The sequence below is a fragment of the Macaca mulatta genome, chromosome 7 (assembly GCF_049350105.2).
Source record: "Macaca mulatta isolate MMU2019108-1 chromosome 7, T2T-MMU8v2.0, whole genome shotgun sequence".
NCBI classification, from domain to species: domain Eukaryota; kingdom Metazoa; phylum Chordata; class Mammalia; order Primates; family Cercopithecidae; genus Macaca; species Macaca mulatta.
This window is the reverse complement of record NC_133412.1, coordinates 150390018-150406242: the sequence shown is the minus strand read 5'-3', so window position 1 is coordinate 150406242 and position 16225 is coordinate 150390018. Positions and strand designations below refer to the sequence as shown.

Below are 16225 nucleotides of genomic sequence, written 5' to 3'. Positions count from 1 at the left end.
CTTTGTTTTTTCTTGTTTGTTTTGAGACAGCGTCATACTCTGTTGCCCAGGCTGGAGTGCAGTGGTACAACCCCAGCTCACTGCAGCCTCAACTTCCTGGGCTCAAGTGATCCTTCTACCTCCGCCTCTCAAGTAGCTGGAACCACAGGCACCCACCACCATGCCCGGCTAATTTTTTTTTTTTTTTTTTAATGGAGTTTCACTCTTGTTCCTCAGGCTGGAGTGCAATGGCGCGATCTCAGCTCACTGCCACCTCTGCCTCCAGGTTCAAGCGATTCTCCTGCCTCAGCTTCCCAAGTAGCTGGGATTACAGGGATGCGCCACCAAGCCCGGCTAATTTTGTATTTTCAGTAGAGACGGGGTTTCTCCATGTTGGTCACGCTGCTCTAGAACTCCCAACCTCAGGTGATCCGCTCGCCTCGACCTCCCAAAGTGCTGGGATTACAGGCATGAGCCACCGCACCCAGCCTAAATTTTTTTTTTAAATTTTTGTAGAGATGAAGTCTCACTTTGTTGCCTAGGCTGGTCTTAAACTCCTGGGCTCAGGTGATCTGCCTGCCTCAGCCTCCCAAAGTGCTGGGATTACAGCCGTGAGCCATCTCACCCAGCCTACCTCTTTGACTCTGTATCTTTGTGCACATGTATGATGCCAGCTAGAGGATATCCCTGGGTCAAAACTTACGTGAACCTAACATTCTGACAGATATTGCCAAATTGTCCTCCAATGAGGGTGAACCAGTTTTCTCTGCCCCAGCAACTCATGAGTGCCTGTTTTTCTCCACCCTCACACAGTGTGCATGATCAGATTGTTGGATTTTTACAGTGAGTTTAAAAATGGTATCTTGTTTCAATTTGTAATTCAGTTGTCAAAAAAGACAGACATGTTTTCATGTTTATTGACTGATCGGCCTTTGCACTTATTTTTCTGTGACTTGTCTGCATCCATCCTTTCTAATTTCTTATTGATTTTTTAAGAAGTTTTTCTAAATTAAGGCAACTGACTTCTTGTCATGTGTATTGCAAATTGTCATTCATCTCTTTTTTACTTTATTTATGGCATCCTTGGGACTTGCTTAAAAAGCCTTTCCCATTTGAGAATCATGAAAGTATCTGCCCATATTTTCCACTTGTATTCTTGAAGGTTTCTTTTTTTTTCTTTTTTTTTCTTTTTTTTTCTAAAGTTCAGCTTTTTATTGAACACGTTATAAAAGAGATTTAGTCAAAAAGACCAAAGGCCATGTCATCATCAGAGTCCTCGGATTCTTCTTTCTTTGCTTCTACTTTCTTCTCCTCAGCTGGAGCAGCAGCAGTGGAGGGGGCAGGACCTCCTGCCAGTGCAGCACCAGCTGCTGGAGCAGGTCCACCGGCCCCTACCTTGCAGATGAGGCTCCCAATGTTGACATTGGCCAGGGCCTTTGCAAACAAGCCAGGCCTAAAAGGTTCAACATTTGCACCGGCTGCTTTAATGAGGGCCTTGATCTTATACTCCGTGACGGACACCTCATCGTCGTGCAGAATGAGGGCCGAGTAGATGCAGGCGAGCTCGGAGACGGAGGCCACAGCGCGGGCAAGTGTGGGGCTGGCGCTGCCGGACGCAGTGCTAGTCACCGGGTGAAGTGAGGGCCTCACCCCAACGCGGCCTTAACTTCCTCGGAAGGACGGAGCACCTTCGCGGCAGCTGAGGAAAGGGACTTCAAGGTTTCTTTCTCCTTTTCTTCTTCTTCTCCTTCCTCCTGTTGTTGTTGTTGTTGTTTTTCCTCCTCCTCGTCCTCCTCCTCCTCTTCCTCTTCTTCCTCCTCTTCCTCCTCTTCTTCCTCCTCCTTCGTCTTTGTCTCATTCTTTTTTGAGGCAGGGCCTCACTCTGTTGCCCAGGCTAGAGTACTTATGTGACACAATCATAGCTCACTGCAGCCTTGAACTCCTGGACTCAAGTGATTCTCCTGCCTCAGCCTCCCAAGTAGCTGCGACTGCAGGCACGCACCACCACACCTGGCTTTCTTCTTTCTTTTTAAAATATATTTGCCACTTCCAGAATTTATTTTGATGCAGGGATTGTGGTAGGGCTCAACTTTATTATTTTTTTCAAGGGGCTACACAGTTGTCCCAAAGTCATGTTTGAATAATCCATTTCCTGCTCCCCTACCCAACAATCCTCCCTCTAAATTCAAAGTTCCAATTTGACTATGAAGGAGGATGGATACAAAGAGCATAAACTCAGAGTCGAGTGCTTGGTTCAAATTTCCACTCTACTGGACCTGGGATAAGCTGCCTACCCTTTCTGTGCCTCAGGTTCCTCATCTAAAAATGGAGATAACAATAACGCCATCTGCATGGAGTTATTGTGAGGATTAAATGAGTTATTACAGGTAAGGGGTGTAGAAAGATGCAGCTAATATATGCTGCCCACAAGAGGTTCAACCTTAGATGTAAAGGCTCACATAAGTGGATCGTGAAAGGATGGAAAAAGTCATTCCATGCACATGGTAACCAAAAGAGAGCAAGGATGGCAGTATTTGTATCCGTCAAAAGCTGCCACAAAAGACAAAGGAGGCTATTACATAATGATAAAGGGTCAATTCACCAGGAAGATATAACAATTACAAATACATATGCACCTAACAGCAGAGCACCCAAATATATGAAGCAATATTGACAAAACTGAAGGGAGAAATAGACAACACTGCAATAATAATTGGAGATTTCAGTACTCCTTTCAATAATGGACAGAACAACCAGACAGAAGATCAATAAGAAAATGGAGAACTAGGCAGGACACGGTGGCTCACACCTGTAATCCCAGCACTGTGGGAGGCTGAGGCAGGTGGATCACCTGAGGTCGGGAGTTCAAGACCAGCCTGACCAACATGGAGAAACCCCATCTCTACTAAAAATACAAAATTAGCCAGGTGTGGTGGCGCATGCCTGTAATCCCAGCTACTCGGGAGGCTGAGGCAGGAGAATCACTTGAACCCAAGAGGTGGAGGTTGCGGTAAGCTGAGATCGTGCCATTGCACTCCAGTCTGGGAAATAAGAGCGAAACAAGAAAGAAATAAAAAGAGAAAGAGAGAAAGAGAGAGAGAGAGAGAGAGAAAGACAGAAAGAGAGGAAGGAAGGAAGGAAGGAAGGAAAGGAAGGAAGGAAGGAAGGAAAAAGAAAAAGAAAGAAAGGAAGAAAGAAGGAAGGAAGGAAAGAAAGAAAGAGAAAGAGAAAGGAAGGAAGGAAGGAAGGAAGGAAGGAAGGAAGGAAGGAGAGAAGAGAAAATGGAGAACTTGAACAACACTATAGACCAATTGGACCTAACAGACATATGCAAAAAACTCCTCCAAACAGCAGCAGAATATACATTATCTCAAGCACATACGGAACATTCTCCAGGACAGATCACCCCTTAGGCTACAGGTAAAGAACAGGACAGCGGCCACTACTATATGGTGGTGTTTACTATTATTATTATTGCATATTAAGTGTGCTTTGTTTATCAATCTGGGAAGCAGTTCCATCATTTGACAAATGTCTACTACTATGTGTCAGGCCCTGTTCCAAGTGCCAGGGAACCAAGAATGAAGTAGTCTTAAGAGCTGCTCCTGCCACCTCTGGTTAGACTTAGTACTGGTTATTTTAGCACTTTTTCTGATATTTTAAATTTCTTCCATTATATTTAAAAAGTTAAAGTCTGTTTATATACAGACAAGCTATATATTTTTGTTTCTAATAGTTATTACCAATCATGTTGGTATATTCTTTTATTATTTGTAATTTTTTTTCAGTTGACAATCTTGTTCCTTTTTCTCCAGGTCATCAATCTTATCGTCTAAAATTTTGATACATTTAGCACTTTTTTAACTTATATTTTCAAAATTTGTGTTGGCTTGTACTCCTAGAGTAGTAATAAAGAATTACAGTCATGGGGGTCATTCTTTCCTTGTGTGTTTATGTCTGAATACACACACACACACACAAGCACACACAGGCATACACAAAATCATGTTAAGCAATATCCATCTATTCCTATGACATAGGAGTTAAAATCAGAGACATGTTGAATTTTATCGAATGCATTTTAGACATTTTTAGCACTTATGAAGTTGCTTGTATGATTTTTTATTTCTTTCGAGCTATTAGTTTGTTCAATTACATTAACAGTTTTTCTACTATGGAATCTACATTTCTGGAATATAGCCCCACTTGCTTGTGGTATGTTCATTTTTGTAACATAATGCTGTGTGAGTCCATTTGTTGCTATTTATGAATTTTGCACTACTATTCATAAGATTGTTCAGTCATTTTTCTCCTTTTGTGCTGTCTTTGACAAGATTTGGTATCCATGCTGTTCGTACTTCATAGAATAATTTAGAATCTCTCCTTCTCTGTGATTTGGTGTAGTTGGTGCAGTTTAAATAACATTGGCATTATCTGTGCCTTGGAGATTTGATAGAAACTAGAAGTAATCTGAACCTTAATTTTCTTGGAGGAGAATTTTATGAAAACTCAGTTTCTTCAGTGATTATTGGTCTGTTGGGATTTTCTACCTCTCCTGATGTCAAAATGATGATTTACATTTTCCCAGAAAATCATCAGTTTTAGCTGGTTTTCAAGTGGATTTACATATGGCCAAACACAGTACCAATAATGATAATAATAATAATAATAACAATAATTCTTTCTATTTTCTCTGTATTAGCGGCTATTTCCCCATTTTAATGTTCAATTTTGTATATTTGCCTCAATCCTCTCCTAACCCCCATTAGATTATCTCATCTCTAAAAAATCATAAAATGACACATGATTTTTCCCCCAGGACTCTATTTACTATGTACACAACTCAGAAATAGAACAGCTGAAATGAGAGAAGGGGATGAGAGGGCAGCCGAGGCACAGCTTGATACAAAGTCAGTCAACAAACATTTCAGACGTGCAAAGAGCCGGCACAGGTATTCCCTGGCTTTAAGCCCCCACGGCTGCTTTTCCCAACTCCCCCACCCCAGTGAAACCTGCCAGTTCCCCGAGTCCTTCACACCCAGCTATCACCTCCTCTTGGACCCTTTCCTGACTCCCCAGGGAGATGTCGGCACCTTTCCATAGACATCTTAGATTACTTTTCTTCAACTTCGAACAATTCATTTAAACCAATTGAATTAACAAATGTAAACATTCTGTCATTTTTGCTTCAGCTATTCTTTGTAAAATGAAGTGTTACTGACAGGTTAGAAGCCCTTCCTTTTCCTCTTTCAGTCTCAGCTCCTACTCTCTCCAAAGCACTACAAGCATCAGCTTGGTAGGCATTGCAAGAGAAATTAGTAAATCCATAAATCACAGCTAGTACTGTTTTGTGATTTTTATGAAAATTAAATTTTCAGCCAGGCACAGTGGCTCACACCTGTAATCCCAGCATGTTTGGAGGCCCACGTGGGTGGATCACTTGAGCCCAGGAATTTGAGACCAGGCTGGGAAACGTAGCAAAAACCCATCTCTACAAAAATACAAAAAAAAAAAAAAATTAGCCGGGTGTGGTGGTGTGCACCTACAGTCCCAGCTACTCGGGAGGCTGAGGTGGAAGGATCGCTTGAGGCTGAGAGGTGGAGGCATCAATGAGTCAAGATCGCACTACTCCACTCTGGGCAACAGAGTAAGACCCTGTCTCAAAAAAAAAAAAAGAAAGAAAATTAAAGTTTCACTAATGGTATTATTTTGAAATTTCCTTTCTTTGCAACACTGTTTTTGAAATTTATTCATGTTAATACAGAATGTATCCGTATGTGTATGTACACATATATCAGCTTTGCTAAGGTATAATTTATACAAAATAAAATTCCCCAATTACACATAGTTTAACTGCTGCATAGTATCACAGTTTTTTTTTGTTTGTTTGTTTTTTGAGACGGAGTCGCGTTCTGTCGCCCAGGCTGGAATGCAGTGGCCGGATCTCAGCTCACTGCAAGCTCCGCCTGCCGGGTTTACGCCATTCTCCTGCCTCAGCCTCCCGAGTAGCTGGGACTACAGGCGCCCGCCACCTGGCCCGGCTAGTTTTTTGTATTTTTTAGTAGAGACGGGGTTTCACCATGTTAGCCAGGATGGTCTCGATCTCCTGACCTCGTGATCCGCCCGTCTCGGCCTCCCAAAGTGCTGGGATTACAGGCTTGAGCCACCGCACCCGGCCACAGTATCACAGTTTTATTCATTATTCTATTATTGCAGATATTGAGGTTGAGGTCTCTCTTTTTTTTTTTTTCTGTTTGGTTGCCCATGCTGTAGTGCAGTGGCGTGATCATGGCTCACTGAAACCTCAAACTCCTGGGCTCAAGCAATCCTCCCACCTCAGCCTCCCAAGTAGCTGGGTCTACAGGTATACACCACCCCACCTGGCTAATTTTTTTTTAGTAGATACAGGGTCTTGCTATGTTGCCAGGGCTGGTCTTAAACTCCTGGGCTCAAGCAATCCTCCCACCTGGGCCTCCCAAAGTGCTGTGATTACAGGTGTGAGCCACAGAGTCCAGCCAAGACCTCTTCTTTTTGCATTTCAAGCATTGCTGCCCTAGATACCCTTAGAGCTGTTTCCTTGAACACATGTGTGAGTTTCTCTAGGTAATGTATACCTAGATGTGAAACCATTGGTCATAAAGCATATACACATTCAGCTTTACTAGCATTCTTGCCAGAATGTCTCACGGAGCTTTGTATTGCTATTTTCACAGAATGTTATGATGTTTTTCAAGCTATTGTCATTAAGCCATTTCCTTGTTTACCCATCCCCTTCCCCATGAATTGCTGAAGGGTCTCTGTGTGACTGGCACTCAAGGAACACTAGAAAAGTGAAAGGATGAGCTCACTCTCTAGCAGAAGAGAGAGACAATGTGTTAAGGGCATTCAAGGCTGTTAAGATCTCATCTGGCTGAGATCCAGGGAGGGCTTCATCAAGGAGGTAGCATTTGAATTGGGCTTTGAAGGGCAGGAAGATGAACAGATGAGGATAGAGATAAGGACCAGGACTGGGATGGGGAGAGGCAGTGGCTCAGACAGTCCAGGGCATGTTTGATTTGCCACAGCAATGGTTCTTAGCCGAGCTGGGGTGAGATGGGGCAGAAAAGCCAGGCATGTGTATTTTGTAAAAACTTCAAGGGCATCTGACACATCTCCCCTCCCCACACACAAATAACCCCTGAGTGGGAGCAGAGCATGTGGGAAGGGAGCCTCACTGGAAAAGGCAGGTTGGGCTTAGTCCAAGATGAGCCTTCAATGGCAGCCTCTGGGTCAGAGCTGGGTTCAAAGGTCACTCCCAGGGGAAGTGGGGAGAGTCACGGGGACACCAGGACCTGGGATAGGACTGAGTCGGAAAGCCTGCCCTTCCCACTCACTTCCCCTCCTCTGTCCCTGTCTCTGGGAACAGATCACGGCTGTGATGGTCTGGGTTCCCTCCCCAGCCACACAAGAGGGCACTGGGACTGGGGCTCCTTCTGCTCCTCCACTTGGTAGCTCTGTGATCCAGGCCAGGGGCTTCCTGTCCCTTCCTCCCTGGCTGCTCCATGCAGCACAAGCTGTATGCATGTGCCTGGGCCAGGGCCCCAAGGAGCCCCTCCATGGAGTGTGAGGCCTGGGCCTGGCTAGGCCAAGTCCCCTTCCTTTGCCTTGGCTCAGCCCCTTGGAATCTAGGTGGGGGCCGGGTGGGAATCCTAGCCTTCCACCTTCCCTGCTCCCGTGACACGAGATGTCCTTCAGCAGAACCTGGTTCTGGGCTCCCTGCCCAGAGTGGAGGGGAAGGGGAGAAATGCACGACCTTCTCTTCCAAGTCCTTTTGTCTCAAGCAACTTCAGCAAAACCACCAGCCCCAGCAGTAAGAGGTGAGCTCAGGATGTGTCAGCTGTGCTAGGGAGGACAGCGCACAGATGGCTCCCCTGGACACAGACTGGCCACGGCCCCAGTTTGGGTTCTGCTCCTTTGGTGTGTGAGTGTGGTTGTGGCTGTCACAACCTGTCAAGCCACAGCTTTCGAATCTACTGAGCGGGTGACTCAGATTTGCTTTCTCTCCTAAGGCGTGGAGAGGATTAAGGAGTAATGACAGGGAATGTGAGGCCGCTGAGTGGCTCCAGGGCCTCAAGCCAGGCTCATCGTTCAGGCTGTTGTTCTGCTGCCTGAGAAGGTCTCCCCAAGCCAGGCCTAGCTGACACTCCTGGGCACATGAGGCCCCAGCCAAGGAGGGGTCCCTGGTCCAGCAACAGCTTATTCATTGTATGGAAGGACACTCCCTGCCCACACCACACAGACAGACACACACACACACACACACACACACACACCCCTTTGGTTCTAAGAAGATTCCCCCTCTGCCAGGTCCTCAGGGATGTGAGAAGCCTTTTTGTTTTTTTGTTTTGTTTTGTTTTGTTTTTTGAGACAGGGTCTTGCTCTGTCATCTGGGCTGGAGTGCAGTGGTGCGATCAGAGCTCACTGCAGCCTCAACCTCTTGGTCTCAAGTTATCCTCCCACCTCAGCCTCCTGAGTAGCTGGGACTACAGGCCTGGCTAATTTTTTCACTTGTTTGTAGAGACAGGGTCTTTCTATATTGCCCAGGCTGGTCTTGAACTGCTGGGCTCAAGCAATCCTCCCTCCTAGGCCTCCCAAAGTCTGGGATTATAGGCATGAGCCACCATGCATGGCCTGAAGCCTTTTTGAAGGAGACAGTTCAGTTTTAACAGTGCCTGGAGCAGTCGACATTGTTGGACATTGTTTGGTGTCATCGAAAAAGCATGGTCTGGCTGGGCATGTTGGCTCACTCCTGTAATCCCAGCACTTTGGGAGGCTGAGATGGGCGGATCACCTGAGGTCAGGAGTTCGAGACCAGCCTGGCCAACATGGTGAAACCCTGTCTCTACCAAAAATACAAAGAAATTAGCCGGATGTGTTGGTGCACACCTGTAATCCCAGCTACTCGGGAGGCTGAGACAGGAGAATCGCTTGAACCTGGGAGGCAGAGGTTGCAGTGAGCCGAGATAGTGCCACTGCACTCCAGAGTGGGCAACAGAATGAGACTCTGTTTCAGAAAACAACAACAACAAAAAAAACATGGTTGCCATCCCAGAGGTCCCTGGACAGCTGGCCACTCAGCAGGCAGAGGGATGAACAAATGAAAAGAAGGGGACTCCTGGTTACCAAGCACCATGCTGGGCACCTTTCCGCTTCCTCCCATTCATCCTCCCAATGGCTCTGTGTGGAGGGAATTGCTTCACCATGTTGCAAATGGAAGACTCACGGAAGTGAAGTGAGCAGGTAATGAAACAGGTGGGAATGCAGCTCCCAAGTGCTCCCCCAGGCAGTGAGTCCATATGCGACAGGTCCTCTGTGCTTCCATGCCCCCCCATCAAAGCAGGATTGATTTCCCCACAGGGCCCTGTGTCTATGTTCCATTGCCCTCTGTAGCGTTTCTAGCCTATGGCCAAATCACTGCCACTCAGACACCCCAAGGCAATGAGGCCTCAACACCCAAAACCCAACAGACAGCCAGTATCCCAGCGGACCACGCACAGCTTCATCTTGCCCACCTATCTCTCCAAAGACCTTAGGGTCACTTTCTCTTCTGCCGCGACTCCATGACCTGAGGCCAGCATGCCCCTGGCTGGGCACAACTCTGAGAAGACCCAGCCAGAGTGAGGAGAAGGCTTCTGTCTTCAGGACCTTGCTTGGCCAGGCCACTTAGTAATGGGGAGGGGACAGTTTGGTTTCCTGTTGGAAGCCGGCCTGGTCTTTCTGCTTCTGATCCTCTAAGGACACCAGAGGCCCTGGCTTGGCAGGAATGAAGGTCTACAGGCACAGGGCTGGGCATGACTCACTCACCGCCAGCCCAGCTCTTCCCATCTCATCTTCAGGGTGCTCGTGTCAAACGGCAGAGTGGAAGGCTGTGAAAAGCAGAAGGTGGGAGCCCAGGACACTTGGGTCCTAGTCCCGCCTTTCTAAGCAGATCTAGGCTTTGGTTTCCCTTTGGGAAGCATTCCTAATGACTAGAAGGAGGGAGGAGGTGACAATGAGGCACCCCTTCCCCGCCCACTCTGCCTCTGCATGTCTCAGCACCAGTCCCAGGGGTGCTGGCAAGGAATGTGGCAGCTTGAGTACATATCCTGCCCTAGAAACACAGAACATGGAGTACTGGCCACACGTTGTTCTTCTTAAGAGCCACCCTCGGTTGGGCCTGAGCAATGCAGACAGATCTAGAGCAAGGACACACCATACTTCATGAGCTGCCCACATTCTCATCTCAGCTCCTGCTGTAACCCTACCTTGCAGGAGTTGCACCAGCCAACTCATGGGCAAGAATGTGGAGTTCCATTTACACCACCCATGCTGATGTGTAAGCTGTGAAAACCACTGCTCTCCCACGAGAGGAAAGAAGAGTGAGCATCGGGGCCCCACCTCAGGCAAAACAGGGCACTAAAAGCTGCTGATCTCACTGGAAGCTGAGCACTTCCGCTGAGCACTTTCATTACAGCCTTTCCCAGTGTGAGCCTGCCCATGGCCTGAGCACCACGTGGGTTCCTGCAAACTGGACGCTCTGTGCAAACAGCTCCCAGCACTTTATGCCCATTATCTTTATGGTTCTTCCACCCGCCACTCCCCGGGAAGAATCAGAGCAGAGTTCGTGGGATTTGAGAGTCGAGGCAGTGGAGAAGGTACAGGCCTGTAGGAAGCTCCACTGTGCCACTAGACACCCTCATTTTACAGAGGTGAACATCCTGTTAAATATGTTAAATGTAATGGGCAGCTGGGGATAGGGGAAGGAAACTCCTCAAGACCCCAAGCACTACTTGAAGTGGGCTGGGGAGGGCTGACCTGCCTTCCCAGCCTAGAAGGGTGCTCTAGGCTGGCCACAGAGGGAGAGGGCATCCTCTGAAGGAGAAACAACCATGTTTCCGCCATTGAGGCAGGAAACAGATGGCTTCCACCTAGACCAGAGACTCCAGGAATAATACTTCCCATCGTAACAAACACTTGACAAGTTTCCAAAGCCCTCCCACCCGTCTGGAGAAGGTGTTTTCATGTCTAGCTATCAGGTAGAGAAGTTGAGGGCAGAGTGCCAGCCAATAGAGGCGCTTGGTCCAGGCTCTCTGCTCTTTAAGTCTGGTTCTCACCAGGGGGCCTCTCTGAGGCCTGACCCTTTCTCTGCTAGCTGGGAGGGACACATATTGTGTAGTTTCCCTCCAGTATGGTAGGCCCTCTCCTCTCTGGCACTATACAGTCATCCCACAAGCAGCTGGCTCCCATCTGGTTTACTGGGAACCCCATTCCTTCCCACAGGGTCACCCCAGCAGCTCCTGGTGGTCATCATGCAACCCAAGGCTCCTGTGAAGCCAGCAGGGGCCAGCTTCAGGGGTGCTGTGCTCAGAGGGTATCTGAAAAAGGAGCAATTCATGAGCCAGGCACATGGCAACTCCTTTCACTTGGGGCAAACAGGTGCTGGCCCAAACCCCCCATCCGGAGATGCTGTCAGGGAGATAACTGAAGTCCCTCTACCTGTGGATCCCCACTCCCCAGCCAGCTATGCTCACAGCTGCTGGCACTTGGGCAGGAGGGATGCCTGTTTTTGGCTCCGACAGGCCTACAGAAATTGTGTACCCCTGTGGGGGCATGATGGGAAGGTAACCAAGGGACTTCATTTCCCCTCTTCAAGCTGCTTCCTTCCCAAGAAACTAAAAAACATATCTTGAGGAAGGAGAAAATGCCGGTGCTGTCCCCTGTCATCGACCTCCACACCCGTCAGGAGGCCCTTCGCAGCCTCAGCTTCTCAGTGCTGGGACTGTGGGGTGCAAAGAGAAGACAGGAAGAGGCCCCTCCAGTCTGCCCTTTGGTGGCTGGGGAGTCAGGAGACCTGCATGTAGGTAAGAGACCTGCAGAACTCACTCCACCCTCCGTGTCTCAGTTTCCTCATCTGGCTCCAGCTCTAAAATGTCACTCTCTCCTTGCCTCAGTTTCCCTCCAGGGAAAGTCATCTGTCCCAGGGAGAAGAAAAAGGTGAATTCACTTCTAAGGGGAAAGTTCACTTCTGAGGGCAGTAGATGGAATGTAGCCCATTTCTCCCAGGGACAGGGGCCAGAGAGAGAACGAGGATGAGGTGATCACAGAGGGTGGTGCTAAGAGATGGACCCTTCTTGAAGGAAACCACGTCTTCCTGGAGTGCTGCAGGCTGTTGAAAGAGAAAGTTCATCTCCTTGTCCCCCTCAGCACGGGCATTCTCCTCAAAGCCAACTCTCATTCTTTCCTTGAACCCAGAAGAACAGCACAGGCTCACACCCCCTCTGCTCAGATGAGTGTTTTTCATGAGCAATTTTCTCCTGTCCCGGACAATCTAATTCCTGCTTACACCCATGATACCCTGGAGCCCCATGCAGAAGTTGCAACTCCCGGCATTCTCAGGAATGAGGAAATGTGGTGCTGGGGTGGGGGGAGGCCCCAGGGTCTAGAGAGGAAGAAGGGCCCCTGCCCCTCCAGAGAGCATTCGGTGAAGGCAGTGCCTGGGAGGCCAGCTCTGTAGGGCCTGCTCAGTGACCTTGGTCAAGCCACAACACCCCTGGGCCTCAGTTTCCCCAAGGCCTTCATCCAAACACAATGTTTCTCTCTCAAGGCCAGGGCGAGTAGGGAGGCAGAGCCTTTCTTTGGAAGCACATGGGGAAAGGGTGGCATTGTTCCCCTGGGGGACCAGGAGCCCAGCCAGCCCGGCAGCAGCGCAGCACTGACGTTGTCATAACCCATAACGGCGGAGCAGACTGCCCCCTCCCGTCCCAGCCCAGAGAGTGGGCGGCAGAGCCCCGGGGAATCCCTGGGTGGGGGAGAGGGTAGCCCAGAGCGGTAACTCCCACCTGGCTGTCAGGCAGGAGGCCGGGGACCCCGCAAGCAAACCTCCTACCAACCTCCATCCCCCCATCCAGTGAAGACCGGTCTACCAACGCCACGCCCTCCCGGGTGGGCGGCTCAGGCCACCCTTTCCTGGGTACATGCTAGAGACAGCCAGCGTGGCAAGGGATTGTGGCGCAGTCTCCCCTACCCCCATCCCTCCCAATGCAAGGTCTCAGAAAGCACAGAAACAAGCAATCCTTCCCCGCCCCCTCCCCGTGCGGGACCTGGATCCTGCGCCCCTTCTTCCCGGCCCGACCAGCCCGGGTCACTGCACCCGCGTCGCGTGCTCACCACATCTGCGTCCTCAGCACCGCGGCCCCAGCCCCAGGCGCGGCGCTCAGGCCGCCAGGCTGCGGTGACAAGCTCCACGCTCCCCACCTGGGAGGAGACTGCCAGCGGGTCCTCCTCTTCGCCGGCCGGGCGAAGCCAGCCCCACCTGGCAAGGGAGTGTCAGCAAATTCCCTTCTGCATCACCACGAGAGAGGCATCCCGGCTCCTCCCAAGCAGGGGCTAACCTTGGCCCCGCCCCAAGGCTCCTCTGACCTGCGGGGGAACCCGGGCTGGCGGATCCTACGCGAAGACCCAGGCTCCGCCTCAGAGACCCTGTAGCTACCAGGAACCATCTGCAAATTACCATCTTAAACGCACAAGGCTGCCGGTCCCTGGTTCCAGCTTGCTTCAGCTCCCCTGATGCACTGGGCCTGGGCAGCTCCTTTGCCACCTCCCCTCGCCCTCCCTAAGGCCTGTCCCCTTTCCCAGTCTCCTTAGTCCCATCAGCCAGAAGCAAGAAAAGCCACCCCACTCCCACAAAGGTAGCCCTCTGCCCCGCCCAAGGACCCGGTCCTGGCACCAGCCCAGTGGCTGGTACCCAGATGCTACCCAGACTCCTTCTTCCCCAACAAAGGAGCCATCTACAGTTGGCCACAGCCCCACCCGGGAGGCCCAAGGGAGTGGGCTGGGTCATTTCCAGTTTGCGGTGGGCCACACTCCTGCAGGTCTCAGAGTTTCATCAAAGTCCTGACCACTCTGCTATGTAGACACTGGTTTTGACCCTGAGGACAGGTGCCAGCGTTTGCAACCCCCAAAGATCAGTGTGCAAAACAAGGGGCAGTAGTAAACAGCCTCTCCCTCCCAGGCAGGAGCCTAGGCACATTCATGTCATAGACATTATCTGCACTCGCAGTACCAGATAATGGGAGACAGCTAGTGGGAGAGGAGCCACTGCCCAGCGCTCTCTGAAAGTGACGCCCTTTCACCAGTTAGCGCTGTTAGCAATATGATAAGAAGGCCACAGAGGAAGCCGTGTGAACACAAGGTCATGAGGTGCCAGAGGATGGGCTCAAAGTCTGGTTATGCTTTCATGGGTTGATTTCCCCATAACCATCAGCAGAGCACCCCCTTCCACACAACCCTGCCAGACTGGCACACCCTGGTCATCTCCCTCTTCCTCTGACCCCCTGGTTCTCATGACCCAGCCACCCCAGGAAGACCCAAGGGTGAGCCACATAGACACATTCCGTCAAAGTCTATCCATTATGCAGTCACTCACCCACTCATTCCATTTTTTTTTTCTTCGAGACAGAGTCTCGTTCTGTCGCCCAGGCTGGAGTGCAGTGGCTCGATCTGGGCTCACTGCAAGCTCCGCCTCCCAGGTTCACGCCATTCTCCTGCCTCAGCCTCCCGAGTAGCTGGGACTACGCCCGCCACCACGCCTGGCTAATTTTTTGTGCTTTTAGTAGAGATGAGGTTTCACCGTGTTAGCCAGAATCGTCCTGATCTCCTGACCTCGTGATCTGCCCACCTCAGCCTCCCAAAGTGCTGGGATTACAGGCGTGAGCCACCGTGCCCGGCCCACTCATTCTTTTATCTTTTTCATTCACGGGACAGGAAGGCTTTTGACCATCTATTCTTCAGTGGCAACAGGGCATCAGGGTCTAGGTTCCAGCCCTTGCTTAGCGGCTATCATGCTGCGCAACCTTGGGTAGCTCACTTGATCTCTCTGTTTTTCCCTCTCATCTGTAATTCTGAGAGGGCTGGGCTAGTTGGGGTCTCAGACCCCTCTGCCGTGACACTTGTATTCTCCTCTTCTAGGATAAAGACTGGCGGGTACAAAGACAAACCAGATCAATACAAGAATAGTGCTGGGAATGCTAGCTGCCTGCGTTTCAGTCCCAGCTGGGCCACCTAAATATGGGACTTAACCTCTCTGTGCTTCTTTTTTTTTTTTTTTTTTTGCATATGGAAAATGGGAAAAAACAATAATCATAAGCTTAAAGGGTGATTGTGAGAATTAAATGAAATATCGTATACAAAATAAATGCTCTGCAAAGATTCATTGTTGTTGCTGTAGTTATGCTATTCAGAGTCTGGTGGGACAGCATAAATTCTCAACAGAAGCGGTTTGTCTGTTCCTTCTCTGCTTCATCATCACAGCAGCTGTTAAACCCATACCCAACCCCATCCACATCCTAGAGGAGAAACCTGATAAACATCAACGACATGCCATAAAGAGAGGCCAGGTGCGGTGGCTCATGCCTGTAATCCTAACAGTTTGGGAGGCTGAGGTGGGCAGATGACTTGAGGTCGGGAGTTCGAGACCAGCCTGGCCAACATGATGAAACCCAGTCTCAACTATAAATACAAAAATTAGTCAGGTGTGGTGGCAGGCACCTGTAATCCCAGCTACTTAGGAGGCTGAGGCAGGAGAATCACTTGAACCCAGGAGGCGGAGGTTGCAGCTAGCTGAGATCGCACCACTGCACTCCAGCCTGGGTGACAGAGTGAGACTCCGTCTCGGAAAAAAAAAAAGAAAGATACAGTAAAGGGGAACAGAAGCCAGGTGTGGTGGCTCACACCTATAAACCCAGCTACTTGGGAGGCTGAGGCAGTAGGATTTCTTGAGGCCAGGAGGTTGGGATCAGCCTGGGCAATATAGGGAGACCTACATCACAAAGGAGAGGAGATGAGAAGAGAGGAGAGGGAGGAGAGGAGAGGAGAGGGGAGAGGAGGGGAGGAGAGGGGAGAGGAGAGAGAGGGGAGGGGAGGGGAGGGGAGAGGGGAGGGAAAGGAAGGGGAGAGGAGAGGGGAGGGGAGAGGGGAGGGGAGGAGAGAGGGGAGGGGAGGAGAGAGGGGAGGGGAGGGAAGGGGAGAAGGGAGGGGAGGGAAGGGGAGAGGGGAGGGGAGGGAAGGGGAGAGGGGAGGGGAGGAAAGAGGGGAGGGGAGGGAAGGGAAGGGGAGAGGGGAGGGGAGGGAAGGGGAGAGGGGAGGGGAGGAGAGAGGGGAGGGGAGGGAGGGGAGAGGGGAGGGAGGGGAGAGGGGAGGGGAGGGAAGGGAAGGAGAGAGGGGAGGGGAC

The 16225-nt window shown here is 50.2% G+C and overlaps 2 protein-coding genes across 13 annotated transcripts in view; both read right to left on the bottom strand.

Moving 5' to 3' along the window:
• Positions 1-13264, bottom strand: part of TMEM63C (transmembrane protein 63C) — a 76522-nt gene extending 63258 nt beyond the window's left edge. For 11 of the 12 annotated variants that reach the window (XM_077941551.1, XM_015144244.3, XM_077941553.1 and 8 more), the window contains exon 1: positions 13165-13264. The gene's annotated coding sequence lies outside the window, so the exon portion shown is untranslated. Of the gene's footprint in view, positions 1-13147 lie in introns of all 12 variants that reach the window. The other variant, XM_077941552.1, reaches the window with a different exon arrangement.
• Positions 1146-11609, bottom strand: LOC114679608 (uncharacterized). Its single transcript, XM_077938826.1, has 5 exons — positions 11529-11609; positions 11284-11372; positions 10133-10193; positions 9823-9884; positions 1146-1624 (listed from the first exon to the last, which is right to left on the bottom strand). Exons 1-5 carry the CDS (start codon positions 11607-11609, stop codon positions 1216-1218), a joined length of 702 nt encoding a protein of 233 aa, XP_077794952.1. The 3' UTR covers positions 1146-1215.
• Positions 13265-16225: the final 2961 nt, after the last annotated feature.